At 60.9% G+C, this 18548-nt stretch overlaps 1 protein-coding gene across 1 annotated transcript in view; it reads right to left on the reverse strand.

Annotated features, from left to right (window-relative positions):
* The window catches only part of galnt14 (UDP-N-acetyl-alpha-D-galactosamine:polypeptide N-acetylgalactosaminyltransferase 14 (GalNAc-T14)), a 316616-nt gene that overhangs the window by 125584 nt on the left and 172484 nt on the right, over positions 1 to 18548 (reverse strand). The window contains exons 8-10 of the mRNA XM_072548892.1: positions 16664 to 16767; positions 12720 to 12846; positions 2811 to 2903 (exon numbers count right to left, since the gene is read on the reverse strand). Of these exons, the coding sequence (XP_072404993.1) occupies positions 2811 to 2903; positions 12720 to 12846; positions 16664 to 16767 (324 nt within the window). The remainder of the gene's footprint in view (positions 1 to 2810; positions 2904 to 12719; positions 12847 to 16663; positions 16768 to 18548) is intronic.

Genomic DNA, 18548 nt, shown 5'->3' on the forward strand with positions numbered 1-18548 from the left:
CTTACTCAGTATGTAGACAGACCGACAAGGGGAGAGGCCATTTTGGATTTGGTGCACGACAATGAGCCAGGACAAGTGTCAGATCTCACAGTGGGAGAGCACTTTGGTGACAGTGATCACAACTGCCTAACATTTAACATAGCCTTAGAGAGGGAAAGGAGGGATTACTGAGGGAGGATATTTAATTGGGGAAAAGGAAATTATGACGCTATCAGACAGGAATTGCGAAGTACAGACTGGGAGCAATTGTTCCACAGAAAGGGCACTGCAGACGTGTGGAGACTGTTTAAGGAGCAGTTGTTGCGAGTGATGCACGAATTTGTTCCTTTGAGACAGGGAAGAAGGGGTAAGATTAAGGAACCTCGGATGACGAGAACAGAGGGGTGTGCGAGAAATGAGCCAAGAGCTCCCGTTCAGACAACCCGTACATGATCTGGGTCTTCTTGGTTGGTCCCTTACGTAAGGTGGAGGAAGTAAGGATCTAGCGCAGCGTTAGAGGATTACAGACTTGATGGAAAGGAACTCAGAAATGGACTGAGGAAAGCCAGGAGGGGGCACGAGAAAGGTTTGGCAAGGAGGATTAGGGAGAACCGAAAGGCGTTTTACTCACATGTGAGGAATAAGAGAATGATGAGGGAGAAGGTAGGGCCGATCAGGGATAGCGTAGTGAACTTGTGCGTGGAGTCTGAGCAGATAAGGGACGCCCTAAATGAATATTTTGCTTCAGTTTTCTCTAAGGAAAGGGACCCTGTTGTGAATGAGAACTTTGAGGAGCTGGGATACAGGCTTGACCAGATCAAGATTGATGAAGTGGATGTGCTGGAAATTTTGGAAAACATTAAAGATTGATAAGTCCCCAGGCCCAGACCAGATTTATCCTAGACTGCTCCGGGAAGCGAGAAAGGAGGTTGCTAAGCCGCTGGTGAAGATCTTTGCCTCCTCACTCTTCACGGGAGTCATACCGGAGGATTGGAAGGAGGTGAATGTTGTTCCTCTTTTCAAGAAGGGTACTATGGAAATCCCTGGCAATTACAGACCAGTCAGTCTTACGTCTGTGGTCAGCAAGGTTTTGGAAAGAATTCTGAGGGATAGGATCTATAACTATTTGGCAAAACATAGTGTGATTAAAGGCAGTCAGCATGGCTTTGTGAGGGACAGGTCATGCCTCACAAATCTTATTGTGTTCTTCGAGGAAGTGACGAGACAGGTCGAGCAGTGGATCTGGTGTATATGGACTTCAGCAAGGCATTTGATAGGGTTCCCCACGGTAGGCTCATTCACGAAGTCAGGAAGTATGGGGTACAGGGAGATTTGGCTGTCTGGATTCAGAATTGGTTGGCTGACAGAAGGCAGAGAGTGGTTGTAGATGGAAAGTATTCTGCCTGGAGGTCAGTGTTGAGTGGGGTCCCGCAGGGCTCTGTTCTTGGGCCTCTGCTCTTTGTAGTTTTTATAAATGGCTTGGATGAGGAGGTTGAGGGGTGGGTTAGTAAATTTGCAGATGACACAAAGGTTCGATGTGCCGTCGATAGTATAGAGGGCTACTGCAGGCTGCAGCGCAACATAGACAGGATGCAGAACTGGGCTGAGAAATGGCAGATGGAATTCAACCTGGATAAATGTGAAGTGATGCATTTTGGAAGGTCGAACTCGAATGCTGAATATAGGGTTACAGACAGGATTCTTGGCAGTGTGGAGGAACAGAGCAATCTTAGTGTTCAAGTACAGGTTGGGTGTCACGGTGGATCAGTAGTTATACTGCTGCCTCACAACACCAAGGTCCCAGGTTCGATTCCAGCCTCAGGCAACTGACTGTGTGGAGTTTGCACGTTCTCCCCGTGTCTGCGTGGGTTTCCTCTGGGTGATCCGATTTCCTCCCACAGTCCAAACATGTGCAGGTTAGATGAATTGGCCATGCTAAATTTCCCATAGCGTTAGGTGAAGGGGTAAATGTAGGGGAATGGGTCTGGGTGGGTTGCTCTTCAGAGAGTTGGTATGGACTTGTTGGGCTGAAGGGCCTGTTTCCACACTGTAAGTAATCGAATCTACATAGATCCCTCAAAGTTGCCACCCAAGTGGCTCGGGTTGTTAAGAAAACATTTGGTGTTTTGGCTTTCATTAACGGGGGATTGAGTTTAAGAACCGCGAGGTTTTGCAGCAGATCTACAAGTCCCTGGTGAGACCACACTTGGAATATTGTGTCCCGTTCTGGTCGCCCTACTATAGGAAAGATACAGAGGCTTTGGAGAGGATGCAAAGAAGGTTTACCAGGATGCTGCCTGGACTGGAGGGCTTGCCTTATGAAGAAAGGTTGAATAAGCTCGGACTTTTCTCTCTGGAGAGAAGGAGGAAGAGAGGAGACCTGATCGAGGTGTACAAAATAATGAGAGGAATAGATAGAGTCAATAGTCAGAGACCTTTCCCCAGGACAGGATTGACAGGTACAAGGGGTCATAGTTTTAAGATATTAAGGGAAAGGTATAGAGGAGACGTCAGAGGTAGGTTCTTTACGCAGAGAGTTGTGAATGCATGGAATACGTTGCCAGCTGTGGTGGTGGAAACAGAGTCATTGGGGACATTTAAGCGGCTGCTGGATATGCACATGGAGAGCAGTGAGTTGAGGGGTGTGTGGGTTAAGTTAGTGTATTTTACATTAGGATTAATCCTTGGCACAACATCGTGGGTCAAAGGGCCTGTTCTGAGCTGTATTTTTCCATGTTTTATGATCCTGAGAGCTTCCTGCACCAATCCCCTCCCTTTGGTGAATATTGATAGAGAGTTCTGTCGAACGCTCGGAGACATTGAACACTTACTCTCCATAAGGCCGTCCCTTGGCAGAAGGCCGGGCTGCATAATAAAACCGTTTATACTCATCCATCCAGACCTCGACGGTACGCTCGGTGTTTCTGTAAGACAGAGAGGGGGGGGGGTGCAGGTCAGAGTGTCATGGCGGGAGGGGGGAGCGGAGTGATGTGGAAGGGAACAGACAGGAGGAGGAGAGGAGGGGAAGGAGAAGAGAGGGGAGGGGGAGAGAGAAGGAGGGGCAGAGGGAAGGAGGGGGAGAGGGAAGGAGGGAGGAGGGGGAGGATGGTGAGAGGAGAGGGAGGAGGAGTGGGAGAGGGGAGGAGAGGGTTGGGGAGGAGGGGGAGAGGTGGAGGGGGAGGGGGAGGGGGAGAGGCGAGGAGAGGGAGATGCGAGGAGGGGAGAGAGGAGGAGGTGGAGGAGGGAGATAGGGGAGGGGGGACGAGGGGGAGGAGGGGTATGGGAGGGTGGATAGGGGAAGGGATTGTATGAAGGGCATTTGGGCGATAGTGGGGGAAGGTGGATGAGGAGGGGAGAGAGGGGGAGGACATGGGGCAGGGGAGGGGAGGGGGAGGGGAGAGAGGGGGAGGACATGGGGCAGGGGAGGGGATGGATTGGATGGGATGGGGTGGGGTGGGGTGGGACAGTGTTAATTGAGGAGAATGTGGGAGAAGCAGGGTATATATTCCACATTCAGTTAACTGTGTGTGTGCGTTTGTGTATGTGTGTGTGTGTGTGTGTATGTGTGTGTGTGTCTGTGTGTGTCTGTCTGTGTGTGTGTGTCTGTGTGTGTGCGCATACGTGTGTGTGTCTGTGTGTGTGCATGCGTGTGTGTCTGTGTGTGCATGTATGTGTGTGTGTGTCGGTGTGTGTCTGTGTGTGTATGAGTGTGTGTGCGTATGTGTGTGTGTGTCTGTGTGTGTGTGTGTCTGTGTGTGTGCATGCGTGTGTGTCTGTGGGTGTGTCTGTGTGTGTGTGCATGCGTGTGTCTGTGTGTGCGCGTGTTTGTCTGTGTGTGTGTATGTGTGTGTGTGTGTCTGTGTGTGCGTGCGTATGTGTGTGTTTGTATATATGTGTGTGTGTATGTGTGTGTGTGCATGTGTGTGTGTATGTGTGTGTGTATATGTGTGTGTGTGGCTGTGTGTGTGTGCGTGCATGTGTGTGTCTGTGTGTGCGCATGCGTGTGTCTGTGTGTGTGTGCGAGTGTGTGTGTCTGTGTGTATTTATGTGTGTGTGTGTTTGTATATATGTGTGTGTGTGTTTGTATGTGTGTGTGTACGTGTGTGTGTGTTTGTATGTGTGTGTGTGTATGTCTGTGTGTGTGTGTGTGTCTGTGTGTGTGTGTGTCTCTGTGTGTGTGTCTCTGTGTGTGCGTGTGCCTGTGTCTGTGTCTGTGTGTGTCTGTCTGTGTATGTCTGTGTGTGTGTCTGTGTGTGTGTTCATGTGTGTCTGTGTGTGTCTGTGTGTGCCTGTGTGTCTGTGTCTGTGTGTGTGTGTGTGTGTGTGTGTGTCTGTGTGTATGTGTCTGTGTGTCTGTGTGTGAGAGAGAGACTGATTGTTGTTCCCTTTGGATCCCAAAGCCACCATCAGGCAGAAGCTAACTCCGAATGGCTGCTTGTAAAATATGGCGAGTGCCCTGTCCGTGTGCCCTGTCCGTGTGCCCTGTCCGTGTGCCCTGTCCGTGAGCCCTGTCCGTGTGCCCCGTCCGTGTGCGCCGTCCGTGTGCCCCGTCCGTGAGCCCCGTCCGTGTGCCCCGTCCGTGTGCCCCGTCCGTGTGCCCTGTCCGTGTGCCCTGTCCGTGTGCCCTGTCCGTGTGCCCTGTCCGTGTGCCCTGTCCGAGTGCCCTGTCCGTGATCCCTGTCCGTGTGCCCTGTCCGTGTGCCCTGTCCGTGCGCCCTGTCCGTGAGCCCCGTCCGTGTGACCCGTCCGTGTGCCCCGTCCGTGTGCCCCGTCCGTGTGCCCCATCCGTGAGCCCCGTCCGAGTGCCCCGTACGTGTGCCCCGTCCGAGTGCCCCGTCCGTGTGCCACATCCGTGGCCCCGTCCGTGTGCCCTGTCCGTGATCCCTGTCCGTGTGCCCTGTCCGTGAGCCCTGTCCGAGAGCCCTGTCCGTGCGCCCTGTCCGTGAGCCCCGTCCGTGTGACCCGTCCGTGTGCCCCGTCCGTGTGCCCCGTCCGTGTGCCCCATCCGTGAGCCCCGTCCGAGTGCCACATCCGTGGCCCCGTCCGTGTGCCCTGTCCGTGTGCCACATCCGTGGCCCCGTCCGTGTGCCCTGTCCGTGATCCCTGTCCGTGTGCCCCGTCCGAGTGCCCCGTCCGTGTGCCACATCCGTGGCCCCGTCCGTGTGCCCTGTCCGTGATCCCTGTCCGTGTGCCCTGTCCGTGAGCCCTGTCCGAGTGCCTCGTCCGTGTGCCCTGTCCGTGTGCCCTGTCCGTGAGCCCTGTCCGTGAGCCCTGTCCGAGTGCCTCGTCCGTGTGCCCTGTCCGTGTGCACTGTCCATGTGCCCTGTCCGAGTGCCCTGCCCGTGTGCCCTGTCCGTGTGCCCTGTCCGTGTGCCCTGTCCGTGTGCCCTGTCCGTGAGCCCCGTCCGTGTGCCCCGTCCGTGTGCCCTGTCCGTGTGCCCTGTCCGTGATCCCTGCCCGTGTGCCCTGTCTGTGTGCCCTGTCCGTGTGCCCTGTCCGTGTGCCCCGTCCGTGATCCCCTTCGGTGATCCCTGTCCGAGTGCCCTGTCCGTGTGCCCTGTCCGTGTGCCCTGTCCGTGATCCCTGCCCGTGTGCCCTGTCCGTGTGCCCTGTCCGTGTGCCCTGTCCGTGTGCCCTGTCCGTGATCCCTGCCCGTGTGCCCTGTCCGTGTGCCCTGTCTGTGTGCCCTGTCCGTGTGCCCTGTCCGTGTGCCCCGTCCGTGATCCCCGTCGGTGATCCCTGTCCGAGTGCCCTGTCCGTGTGCCCTGTCCATGTGCCCCGTCCGTGATCCCTGTCGGTGATCCCTGTCCGTGTGCCCTGTCGGTGATCCCTGTCCGTGTGCCCTGTCCGTGTGCCCTGTCCGTGTGCCCTGTGCGTGATCCCTGTCCGTGTGCCCTGTCCGTGTGCCCTGTCCATGTGCCCTGTCCGTGTGCCCCGTCCGTGTGCCCTGTCCGTGTGCCCCGTCCGTGATCCCTGTCCGTGAGCCCCGTCCGTGTGCCCCGTCCGTGATCCTTGTCCGAGTGCCCCGTCCGTGAGCCCCGTCCGTGTGCCCCGTCCGTGTGCCCTGTCCGTGTGCCCCGTCCGTGAGCCCCGTCCGTGTGCCCTGTCCGTGAGCCCCGTCCGTGTGCCCTGTCCGTGTGCCCCGTCCGTGATCCTTGTCCGAGTGCCCCGTCCGTGAGCCCCGTCCGTGTGCCCCGTCCGTGTGCCCTGTCCGTGAGCCCCGTCCGTGTGCCCCGTCCGTGAGCCCCGTCCGTGGCCCCGTCCGTGTGCCCTGTCCGTGAGCCCTGTCCGTGAGCCCTGTCCGTGTGCACTGTCCGTGAGCCCTGTCCGTGAGCCCTGTCCGTGAGCCCTGTCCGAGTGCCCTGTCCGTGTGCCCTGTCCGTGTGCCCTGTCCGTGAGCCCTGTCCGAGTGCCTCGTCCGTGTGCCCTGTCCGTGTGCCCTGTCCGTGAGCCCTGTCCGAGTGCCCTGTCCGTGTGCCCTGTCCGTGTGCCCTGTCCGTGAGCCCTGTCCGTGAGCCCTGTCCGTGAGCCCTGTCCGAGTGCCCTGTCCGTGTGCCCTGTCCGTGTGCCCTGTCCGTGAGCCCTGTCCGAGTGCCTCGTCCGTGTGCACTGTCCGTGAGCCCTGTCCGTGAGCCCTGTCCGTGAGCCCTGTCCGAGTGCCCTGTCCGTGTGCCCTGTCCGTGAGCCCTGTCCGTGTGCCCTGTCCGTGAGCCCTGTCCGTGATCCCTGTCCGTGAGCCCTGTCCGTGAGCCCTGTCCGCGATCCCCGTCCGTGTGCCCCGTCCGTGTGCCCCGTCCGTGTGCCCCGTCCGAGTGCCCCGTCCGTGTGCCCCGTCCGTGTGCCCCGTCCGTGTGCCCTGTCCGAGTGCCCTGTCCGTGTGCCTGTCCGTGTGCCCTGTCCGTGTGCCCTGTCCGAGTGCCCTGTCCGTGTGCCCTGTCCGTGTGCCCTGTCCGTGTGCCCTGTCCGTGATCCCTGTCCGTGTGCCCTGTCCGTGTGCCCTGTCCGTGAGCCCCGTCCGTGAGCCCCGTCCGTGTGCCCTGTCCGTGAGCCCCGTCCGTGGCCCCGTCCGTGTGCCCTGTCCGTGAGCCCTGTCCGTGAGCCCTGTCCGAGTGCCTCGTCCGTGTGCCCTGTCCGTGTGCCCTGTCCGAGTGCCTCGTCCGTGTGCCCTGTCCGTGTGCCCTGTCCGAGTGCCTCGTCCGTGTGCCCTGTCCGTGTGCCCTGTCCGTGTGCCCTGTCCGTGATCCCTGTCCGTGTGCCCTGTCCGTGAGCCCTGTCCGTGAGCCCCGTCCGTGTGCCCTGTCCGTGTGCACTGTCCGTGAGCCCTGTCCGAGTGCCTCGTCCGTGTGCCCTGTCCGTGTGCCCTGTCCGTGTGCCCTGTCCGTGTGCCCTGTCCGTGATCCCTGTCCGTGAGCCCTGTCCGTGAGCCCTGTCCGAGTGCCCTGTCCGTGAGCCCTGTCCGTGAGCCCTGTCCGAGTGCCCTGTCCGTGTGCCCTGTCCGTGTGCCCTGTCCGTGAGCCCTGTCCGTGTGCCCTGTCCGTGTGCCCTGTCCGTGAGCCCTGTCCGAGTGCCTCGTCCGTGTGCCCCGTCCGTGTGCCCCGTCCGTGATCCTTGTCCGTGTGCCCCGTCCGTGTGCCCTGTCCGAGTGCCCTGTCCGAGTGCCCTGTCCGTGTGCCTGTCCGTGTGCCCTGTCCGTGTGCCCTGTCCGAGTGCCCTGTCCGTGTGCCCTGTCCGTGTGCCCTGTCCGTGATCCCTGTCCGTGTGCCCTGTCCGTGTGCCCTGTCCGTGATCCCTGTCTGTGTGCCCCGTCCCTGTACCCCGTCCGTGTGCCCTGTCCGTGTGCCCCGTCCGTGTGCCCCGTCCGTGAGCCCCGTCCGTGTGCCCCGTCCGTGTGCCCCGTCCGTGTGCCCCGTCTGTGAGCCCCGTCCGAGTGCCCCGTCCGTGAGCCCCGTCCGAGTGCCCCGTCCGTGATCTGATCCCTGTCCGTGTGCCCTGTCCGAGTGCCCTGTCCGTGTGCCCCGTCCGTGTGCCCCGTCCTTGTGCCCTGTCCGTGTGCCCTGTCCGAGATCCCTGTCCGTGATCCCTGTCCGTGTGCCTGTCCGTGTGCCCTGTCCGTGATCCCTGTCCGTGTGCCCCGTCCGTGTGCCCCGTCCGTGTGCCCTGTCCGAGTGCCTCGTCCGTGAGCCCCGTCCGTGTGCCCTGTCCGTGTGCCCTGTCCGTGAGCCCCGTCCGTGTGCCCCGTCCGTGTGCCCCGTCCGTGTGCCCTGTCCGTGTGCCCTGTCCGTGTGCCCTGTCCGTGATCCCTGTCCGTGATCCCTGCCCGTGTGCCCTGTCCGTGTGCCCTGTCCGTGTGCCCTGTCCGTGTGCCCTGTCCGTGATCCCTGCCCGTGTGCCCTGTCCGTGTGCCCTGTCTGTGTGCCCTGTCCGTGTGCCCTGTCCGTGTGCCCCGTCCGTGATCCCCGTCGGTGATCCCTGTCCGAGTGCCCTGTCCGTGTGCCCTGTCCATGTGCCCCGTCCGTGATCCCTGTCCGTGTGCCCTGTCCGTGTGCCCTGTCCGTGTGCCCTGTGCGTGATCCCTGTCCGTGTGCCCTGTCCGTGTGCCCTGTCCATGTGCCCTGTCCGTGTGCCCCGTCCGTGTGCCCTGTCCGTGTGCCCCGTCCGTGATCCCTGTCCGTGAGCCCCGTCCGTGAGCCCCGTCCGTGTGCCCCGTCCGTGATCCTTGTCCGAGTGCCCCGTCCGTGAGCCGCGTCCGTGTGCCCCGTCCGTGTGCCCTGTCCGTGTGCCCCGTCCGTGGCCCCGTCCGTGTGCCCCGTCCGTGAGCCCCGTCCGTGTGCCCCGTCTGTGTGCCCTGTCCGTGAGCCCCGTCCGTGTGCCCCGTCCGTGAGCCCCGTCTGTGTGCCCCGTCCGTGAGCCCCGTCCGTGAGCCCTGTCCGTGTGCCCTGTCCGTGTGCCCTGTCCGTGAGCCCCGTCTGTGTGCCCTGTCCGTGAGCCCCGTCCGTGAGCCCTGTCCGTGATCCCTGTCCGTGTGCCCTGTCCGTGATCCCTGTCCGTGAGCCCTGTCCGAGTGCCTCGTCCATGTGCCCTGTCCGTGAGCCCTGTCCGTGTGCCCTGTCCGTGAGCCCTGTCCGTGAGCCCCGTCCGTGGCCCCGTCCGTGTGCCCCGTCCGTGAGCCCTGTCCGTGAGCCCTGTCCGTGTGCACTGTCCGTGAGCCCTGTCCGTGAGCCCTGTCCGTGAGCCCTGTCCGAGTGCCCTGTCCGTGTGCCCTGTCCGTGAGCCCTGTCCGTGAGCCCTGTCCGTGAGCCCTGTCCGTGAGCCCTGTCCGTGTGCCCTGTCCGTGTGCCCTGTCCGTGAGCCCTGTCCGAGTGCCTCGTCCGTGTGCCCTGTCCGTGAGCCCTGTCCGTGATCCCTGTCCGTGAGCCCTGTCCGTGAGCCCTGTCCGCGATCCCCGTCCGTGTGCCCCGTCCGTGTGCCCCGTCCGTGTGCCCCGTCCGAGTGCCCCGTCCGTGTGCCCCGTCCGTGTGCCCCGTCCGTGTGCCCTGTCCGAGTGCCCTGTCCGAGTGCCCTGTCCGTGTGCCTGTCCGTGTGCCCTGTCCGTGTGCCCTGTCCGAGTGCCCTGTCCGTGTGCCCTGTCCGTGTGCCCTGTCCGTGATCCCTGTCCGTGTGCCCTGTCCGTGTGCCCTGTCCGTGAGCCCCGTCCGTGAGCCCCGTCCGTGTGCCCCGTCCGTGAGCCCCGTCCGTGGCCCCGTCCGTGTGCCCTGTCCGTGAGCCCTGTCCGTGAGCCCTGTCCGAGTGCCTCGTCCGTGTGCCCTGTCCGTGTGCCCTGTCCGAGTGCCTCGTCCGTGTGCCCTGTCCGTGTGCCCTGTCCGAGTGCCTCGTCCATGTGCCCTGTCCGTGTGCCCTGTCCGTGTGCCCTGTCCGTGTGCCCTGTCCGTGATCCCTGTCCGTGTGCCCTGTCCGTGAGCCCTGTCCAAGTGCCTCATCCGTGTGCCCTGTCCGTGTGCACTGTCCGTGAGCCCTGTCCGTGAGCCATGTCCGTGAGCCCTGTCCGAGTGCCCTGTCCGTGTGCCCTGTCCGTGTGCCCTGTCCGTGAGCCCTGTCCGAGTGCCCTGTCCGTGAGCCCTGTCCGAGTGCCCTGTCCGTGTGCCCTGTCCGTGTGCCCTGTCCGTGTGCCCTGTCCGTGAGCCCTGTCCGAGTGCCTCGTCCGTGTGCCCTGTCCGTGAGCCCTGTCCGTGATCCCTGTCCGTGAGCCCTGTCCGTGAGCCCTGTCCGCGATCCCCGTCCGTGTGCCCCGTCCGTGTGCCCCGTCCGAGTGCCCCGTCCGTGTGCCCCGTCCGTGTGCCCCGTCCGTGTGCCCTGTCCGAGTGCCCTGTCCGAGTGCCCTGTCCGTGTGCCTGTCCGTGTGCCCTGTCCGTGTGCCCTGTCCGAGTGCCCTGTCCGAGTGCCCTGTCCGTGTGCCCTGTCCGTGTGCCCTGTCCGTGATCCCTGTCTGTGTGCCCCGTCCCTGTACCCCGTCCGTGTGCCCTGTCCGTGTGCCCCGTCCGTGTGCCCCGTCCGTGAGCCCCGTCCGTGTGCCCCGTCCGTGTGCCCCGTCCGTGTGCCCCGTCTGTGAGCCCCGTCCGAGTGCCCCGTCCGTGTGTCCCGTCCGAGTGCCCCGTCCGTGATCTGATCCCTGTCCGTGTGCCCTGTCCGAGTGCCCTGTCCGTGTGCCCCGTCCGTGTGCCCCGTCCGTGTGCCCTGTCCGTGATCCCTGTCCGTGAGCCCTGTCCGTGTGCCCCGTCCGTGAGCCCTGTCCGTGTGCCCTGTCCGAGATCCCTGTCCGTGATCCCTGTCCGTGTGCCTGTCCGTGTGCCCTGCCCGTGAGCCCCGTCCGTGTGCCCTGTCCGAGTGCCTCGTCCGTGAGCCCCGTCCGTGTGCCCCGTCCGTGAGCCCCGTCCGTGTGCCCTGTCCGAGTGCCTCGTCCGTGTGCCCTGTCCGTGATCCCTGTCTGTGTGCCCCGTCCCTGTACCCCGTCCGTGTGCCCTGTCCGTGTGCCCCGTCCGTGTGCCCCGTCCGTGAGCCCTGTCCGAGTGCCCTATCCCTGAGCCCTGTCTGACTGCCCTGTCCGTGAGCCCTGTCCGTGAGCCCTGTCCGTGATCCCTGTCCGTGAGCCCTGTCCGAGTGCCCTGTCCGTGTGCCCTGTCCGTGAGCCCTGTCCGTGAGCCCTGTCCGAGTGCCCCGTCCGTGATCCCTGTCTGTGAGCCCTGTCCGTGTGCCCTGTCCGTGTGCCCTGTCCGTGTGCCCTGTCCGTGTGCCCTGTCCGTGAGCCCTGTCCGTGTGCCCTGTCCGTGTGCCCTGTCCGTGATCCCTGTCCGAGTGCCCTGTCCGAGTGCCCTGTCCGTGTGCCCTGTCCGAGACCCCTGTCCCTGAGCCCTGTCCGTGATCCCTGTCCGTGTGCCCTGTCCGTGAGCCCTGTCCGCGATCCCCGTCCGTGTGCCCCGTCCGTGTGCCCTGTCCGAGTGCCCTGTCCGAGTGCCCTGTCCGTGTGCCTGTCCGTGTGCCCTGTCCGTGTGCCCTGTCCGAGTGCCCTGTCCGTGTGCCCTGTCCGTGTGCCCTGTCCGTGTGCCCTGTCCGTGATCCCTGTCTGTGTGCCCCGTCCCTGTACCCCGTCCGTGTGCCCTGTCCGTGTGCCCCGTCCGTGTGCCCCGTCCGTGAGCCCCGTCCGTGTGCCCCGTCCGTGTGCCCCGTCCGTGTGCCCCGTCCGTGTGCCCCGTCTGTGAGCCCCGTCCGAGTGCCCCGTCCGTGTGTCCCGTCCGAGTGCCCCGTCCGTGATCTGATCCCTGTCCGTGTGCCCTGTCCGAGTGCCCTGTCCGTGTGCCCTGTCCGTGTGCCCTGTCCGTGATCCCTGTCCGTGTGCCCTGTCCGTGTGCCCTGTCCGTGATCCCTGTCTGTGTGCCCCGTCCCTGTACCCCGTCCGTGTGCCCTGTCCGTGTGCCCCGTCCGTGTGCCCCGTCCGTGAGCCCCGTCCGTGTGCCCCGTCCGTGTGCCCCGTCCGTGTGCCCCGTCCGTGTGCCCCGTCTGTGAGCCCCGTCCGAGTGCCCCGTCCGTGTGTCCCGTCCGAGTGCCCCGTCCGTGATCTGATCCCTGTCCGTGTGCCCCGTCCGTGTGCCCTGTCCGTGTGCCCCGTCCGTGTGCCCCGTCCGTGAGCCCCGTCCGTGTGCCCCGTCCGTGTGCCCCGTCCGTGTGCCCCGTCCGTGTGCCCCGTCTGTGAGCCCCGTCCGAGTGCCCCGTCCGTGTGTCCCGTCCGAGTGCCCCGTCCGTGATCTGATCCCTGTCCGTGTGCCCCGTCCGTGTGCCCTGTCCGTGTGCCCCGTCCGTGTGCCCCGTCCGTGAGCCCCGTCCGTGTGCCCCGTCCGTGTGCCCCGTCCGTGTGCCCCGTCCGAGTGCCCCGTCCGTGATCTGATCCCTGTCCGTGTGCCCCGTCCGTGTGCCCCGTCTGTGAGCCCCGTCCGAGACCCCTGTCCGAGTGCCCTGTTTATAAAATGATGTAGTTCTCACTGAAGAGAGAGAGAAATTCTATTTGCCCAGACAGGCCCCCGTAAAAAACCCCCTCCCCTCCCCTCCCCTCCCCGCCCCGCCTCGCCCCCCACCCCCCTCCCCACCCCCGCCCCCCCCCACCCCCCTCCCCACCCCCGCCCCACCCCCGCCCCCCCCCCCACCCCCCTCCCCACCCCCGCCCCGCCCCCGCCCACAGGCCAGGGAGGTACCTGATGTAGGTGTTAGCGTTACCATCTGGGAAGACGTAAGGATGTTTCTTGCGGAAGACATGGCCCACCCGACTGCATGGGATGATCTCCAGGGTCCCACCACACATCCACACTCGGAAGGACATCTCTGAGAGAGTTACACAGCATAGCAGAGTCAGGCCATTCAGCCCATCCGGCTCCAACGGCTCCACATGGTTCCATGTCCACTCCCCCTACCCCAGCCCCTCACCTCACCCTTGCCCCACCCCCTCACCCCACCCCCTGCCCCACCCCCTAGCCCAGCCCCTACCCCACCCTCTGCCCCATCCCCCTACCCCAGCCCCTCACCCCACCCTCTGCCCCACCCCCTACCCCACCCCCTCGCCCCACCCTCTGCCCCACCCTACCCCAACCCTCGCCCCACCCCCTACCCCACCCTGTCGCCCCACCCTCTGACCCACCCCCTACCCCAACCCCTCACCCCACCCTCTGCCCCACCCCTACCCCAGCCCCCCACCCCACCCTCTGCCCCATCCCCTACCCCAGCCCCTTGCCCCACCCTCTGCCCCACCCCCTACCCCAGCCCCTCACCCCACCCTCTGCCCCAGCCCCTACCCCAGCCCCTCACCCCACCCTCTGCCCCACCCCCTACCCCAGCCCCTCACCCCACCCTCTGCCCCACCCCCTACCCCAGCCCCTCACCCTACCCTCTGCCCCACCCCCTACCCCACCCCCTACCCCAGCCCCTCACCCCACCCTCTGCCCCACCCTCCTACCCCAGCCCCTACCCCACCCCCTCGCCCCACCCTCTGCCCCACCCTCCTACCCCAGCCCCTACCCCAACCCTCGCCCCACCCCCTACCCCACCCTCTGCCCCACCCCCTACCCCAGCCCCTCACCCCACCCCCTACACCAGCCCCTCACCCCACCCCCTCCCCCCACCCTCTGCCCCACCCCCCCTACCCCAGCCCCCAACCCACCCTCTGCCCCATCCCCTACCCCATCCCCTTGCCCCACCCTCTGCCCCACCCCCTACCCCAGCCCCTCACCCCACCCTCTGCCCCACCACCTACCCCAGCCCCTCACCCTACCCTCTGCCCCAGCCCCTCACCCCACGCTCTGCCCCACCCCCTACCCCAGCCCCTCACCCCACCCTCTGCCCCACCCCCTACCCCAGCCCCTCACCCTACCCTCTGCCCCACCCCCTACCCCAGCCCCTCACCCCACCCCCTACCCTACCCCTGACCCCAGCTCCCCACCCCACCCTCTGCCCCATCCCCTACCCCAGCCCCTCGCCCCACCCCTACCCCAGCCCCTCACCCCACCCCCTACCCCAGCCCCTCACCCCAGCCCCTCACCCCACCCTCTGCCCCACCCCTTACCTCACCCCCTACCCCAGACCCTCACACCACTCTCTGCCCCATCCCCTACCCCAGCCCCTCACCCCACCCTCTGCCCCAGCCCCTCACCCACCCTCTGCCCCACCCCCTACCCCAGACCCTCTCACCACCCTCTGCCCCAGACCCTACCCCAGCTCCTCACCCCACCCTCTGCACCACCCCCTCACCTCACCCCACCCTCTGCCCCATCCCCTACCCCATCCCCATCCCACCCCCTCACCCCACACCCTCGCTCCACCCTCTGCCCCACCCCTACCCCAGCGAGCTGCGGGACAGAGTGTTGTGTATGTTTAAGACTGGGACAGATCCTGGATCAATTGAGGAATGACAGGGAAAAGTGGATGTCAGCCATGATCCGATGGAATGGGGGAGCAGGCTGAAGGGGCTGAATGGCGCAAGTGAGGGCTGAAGATGCTAGAAACCAGAGTCTAGATTAGGATGATGCTGGAAAAGCACAGCAGTTCAGGCAGCATCCAAGTAACTTCGAAATTGACATTTCAGGCAAAAGTCCTTCATCAGGAATAAAGGCAGTGAGCCTGAAGCGTGGAGAGATAAGCTAGAGGAGGGTGGGGGTGGGGAGAGAGTAGTATAGAGTACAATGGGTGAGTGGGGGAGGGGATGAAGGTGATAGGTCAAGGAGGAGAGGGTGGATAGGTGGAAAAGGAGATAGGCAGGTAGGACAAGTCCGGACAAGTCATGGAGACAGTAACTGAGCTGGAAGTTTGGAACTAGGATGAGGTGGGGGAAGGGGAAATGAGGAAACTGTTGAAGTCCACATGGATGCCCTGGGGTTGAAGTGTTCCGAGGCGGAAGATGAGGCGTTCTTCCTCCAGGCGTCTGGTGGTGAGGGAGCGGCGGTGAAGGAGGCCCAGGACCTCCATGTCCTCGGCAGAGTGGGAGGGGGAGTTGAAATGTTGGGCCACGGGGCGGTTTGGTTGATTGGTGCGGGTGTCTCGGAGATGTTCTCTAAAGCATCACTCCAACACCACTCTAATCTGGACTCAGGGGGCTGAATGGGCTATTCCTGAGGGTCCTGTGGACAGGGTACTGGGTTTGGTGCTGCTCTGAATAGGCCACACCACATTCTGATCCAACTACCAGCTTGTCTCTCAGCGTATTAGATCAGCCCTTCCCCAGCATTAAAACCCTCTCCAACACTGGGAGCATTGAAACACCATTTCAACATCTGGGATTAAACACTTTTGGAATACTCTGTGCAATTCTGGACTCTCTGCTACAGGAAGGACGCTGTTAATCTTGAAAGGGTTCAGAAAAGATTTCCAAGGATGTTGCCAGGGTTGGAGGATTTGAGCTACAGGGAGAGGCTGAACAGGCTGGGGCTGTTTTCTCTGGAGCATCACCTTATTGAGGTTTATAAAATAATAAGGGGCATGGGTAGAATAAACAGACATCTGGATTAGCGGTGCTGGAAGAGCACAGCAGTTCAGGCAGCATCCAAGGAGCTTCAAAATCGACGTTTCGGGCAAAAGCCTTTTGCCCGAAACATCGATTTCGAAGCTCCTTGGATGCTGCCTGAACTGCTGTGCTCTTCCAGCACCGCTAATCCAGAATCTGGTTTCCAGCATCTGCAGTCATTGTTTTTACCAAGAATAAACAGACAGTCTTTTCCCTGGGGTCGGGGTGTCCAGAACTAGAGGGCATAGGTTTAGGGTGAGAGTGGAAAGATATAAAAGAGACCTAAGGGGCAACTTTTTCATACAGAGGGTGGTACGTGTGTGGAATGAGCTGCCAGAGGATGTGGTGGAGGCTGGTACAAATGGAACATTTAAGAGGCATTTGGATGGGTATATGGATAGGAAGGGTTTGGAGGGATATGGGCTGGGTGCTGGCAAGTGGGACTTGCTGGTCGACATTGATGAGTTGGAGCGAAAGATCTGTTTCCGTGCTGTACCTCTCTATGTCTCTATCTGGAATCAGTGAAAGTGCTGAAAAGCAGTCAGCTCTGATCAAACGGATTTACTAATCTCCCTAAAACAAAACATCAAACTGCGGATGCTGGAGATTGGAAACTAAAACAGCAAGTGCTGGAGGAAGGGCCACTGGACTCGAAACATTAACTCTGCTCCTCTCTCACCGCGGGCACATGCAGACCTGCTGAGTTTCTCCAGCAATCCTGCCGTCCCTGGCTCACCCATGTTGAGGGGAGTCTGACATCATTACTGGGTGCGGCCAACAGGTGACTCCAGGCCCAGAGCCAATGGGGTTGACTCTGAACTGCCCTGTGATTGGGCAGAGGCTGCGTTTAATTAAAGCACCACTCAAACAGGAGGGCCAGATACCAGCTCCTCACGGTGGGTCAGAAACAGTGCAGAGTGGAGCTGAATAAAAGCTACTGACACCCAGATCCCGCACTTGTATGAAAAAAACTGGACAGAACATGGATTGGAGAAGCTAATTCCATACAGATCAGCCATGACCTACTGCCTGTTGGATTTGGCCTCCAATCACCCTGCAGCTCCTACAATACAATAATAACGCAAACTGTGATGTGTCCCCATCCACGGGGGGCCGGTGACCTTCAGTATCTCCCCACCCACATCTTACCAAAGTTCTCACCGCCCCAGATGTCCATCGCAGTGTCATACTTCCCGAGATGGTTAAACCAGGCTTTGTTGATCACAAAGAGACCTCCAGCTATAACTGGTGTCCTGAGAGGGATAGGTTACGTTAGCTTCCACCCATCAAAACACAGGCACAGCACCAAACACAGTCCCCGCATCAAACACAGTCCCCGCATCAAACACAGTCCCCGCATTAAACACAGTCTCCGCATCAAACACAGTCCCCGCACCAAACACAGTCCCAGCACCAAACACAGTCCCAGCACCAAACACAGTCCCCGCACCAAACACAGTCCCAGCACCAAACACAGTCCCAGCACCAAACACAGTCCCAGCACCAAACACAGTCCCAGTACCAAACACAGTCCCAGCACCAAACAGTCCCCGCATCAAACACAGTCCCCGCGCCAAACACAGTCCCCGCGCCAAACACAGTCCCCCCGCCAAACACAGTCCCCGCGCCAAACACAGTCCCTGCGCCAAACACAGTCCCTGCGCCAAACACAGTCCCAGCATCTAACACAGTCTCTGTATGACACAAAGATTGGTGGAGTAGCAGAAAGCATAAGGGACTGTCAGAGAATACAGGAGAATATACAAAGACTGGAAAGTTGGGTGGAAAAGTGGCAGATGGAGTTCAATCTAGACAAATGTGAGGTGATGCATTTTGGGAAGTCTAATTCTAGAGCGAACTATACTGTAAACGGAAGAGCCTTGGAAAAAGTTGATGGGCAGAGGGATCTGGGAGTGCAGGTTCATTGTACCCTGAAGGTTGCTACACAGGTGGATAGAGTGACCAAGAATGCATATAGTATGCTTGCCTTCATTGGACGGGGTATTGAGTATAAGAGCTGGCAAGTCATGTTAAAATTGTACAAGACATTGGTTCGGCCACATTTAGAATACTGTGTACAGTTCTGGTCGCCACATAACAAAAAGGATGTGGACGCTTTGGAGTGTGCGCAGAGAAGCTTTACGAGGATGTTGCCTGGGATGGAAGGTGCTAGCTATGAAGAGAGGTTGAGGTGGTTAGGTTTATTATCGTTAGAAAAAAGGAGATTGAGGGGGGACCTGATTGAGGTTTACAAAACCATGAAGGGTATAGACAGGGTGGATAGAGACAAGCTTTCTCCCCAGGGTGAGGAATTCAATAATGAGAGATGAGAGGTGGAAAGTTTAAGGGGAATACACACATCAAGTACTTCACACAGAGGGTGGTCGGTGCCTGGAATGCATTGCCAGCAAAGGTGGACTGTGTTTGATCCTGGGATTGTGTTGATACTGGCACGTTAGACTCATTTAAGATGCGTCTGAACAGATGCACGAGTAGGTGGGGAGCAGAGGGATACAGATGCTTAGGAATTGACCGACAGGTTTAGACAGTAGATTTGGATCGGCTCAGGCTTGGAGGGCCGAAGGGCCTGTTCCTGGGCTGTAAATTATCTTTGTTCTTTTCTCTTTGTATCAAACACAGTTACAATAACAAACACAGTCCCAACATCAAACATAGTCCCTGCATCACACACAGTCCCTGCATCAAACACAGTCCCTGCATCAAACATCCCTCCAGCATCAAACACAGTCTTCACATCAAACATAGTCCCAGCTTCAAACATAGTCCCAGCATCCAACACAGTCCCTGCATTACACACAGTCTGAATGTCAAACACAGTCCCAGCATCGATGCAATCCCAGCATCAAACACAGTCCCCACATCAAACACAGCCTCAGCATCAAACACGGTCCCCACAACAAACACGGTCCCAGCATCCAACACAGTCCCTGCATCAAACACAGTCTGAATGTCAAACACAGTCCCAGCATTAATGTAATCCCAGCATCAAACACAGTCCCCACATCAAACACAG

The sequence above is a fragment of the Chiloscyllium punctatum genome, chromosome 3 (assembly GCF_047496795.1).
Source record: "Chiloscyllium punctatum isolate Juve2018m chromosome 3, sChiPun1.3, whole genome shotgun sequence".
NCBI classification, from domain to species: domain Eukaryota; kingdom Metazoa; phylum Chordata; class Chondrichthyes; order Orectolobiformes; family Hemiscylliidae; genus Chiloscyllium; species Chiloscyllium punctatum.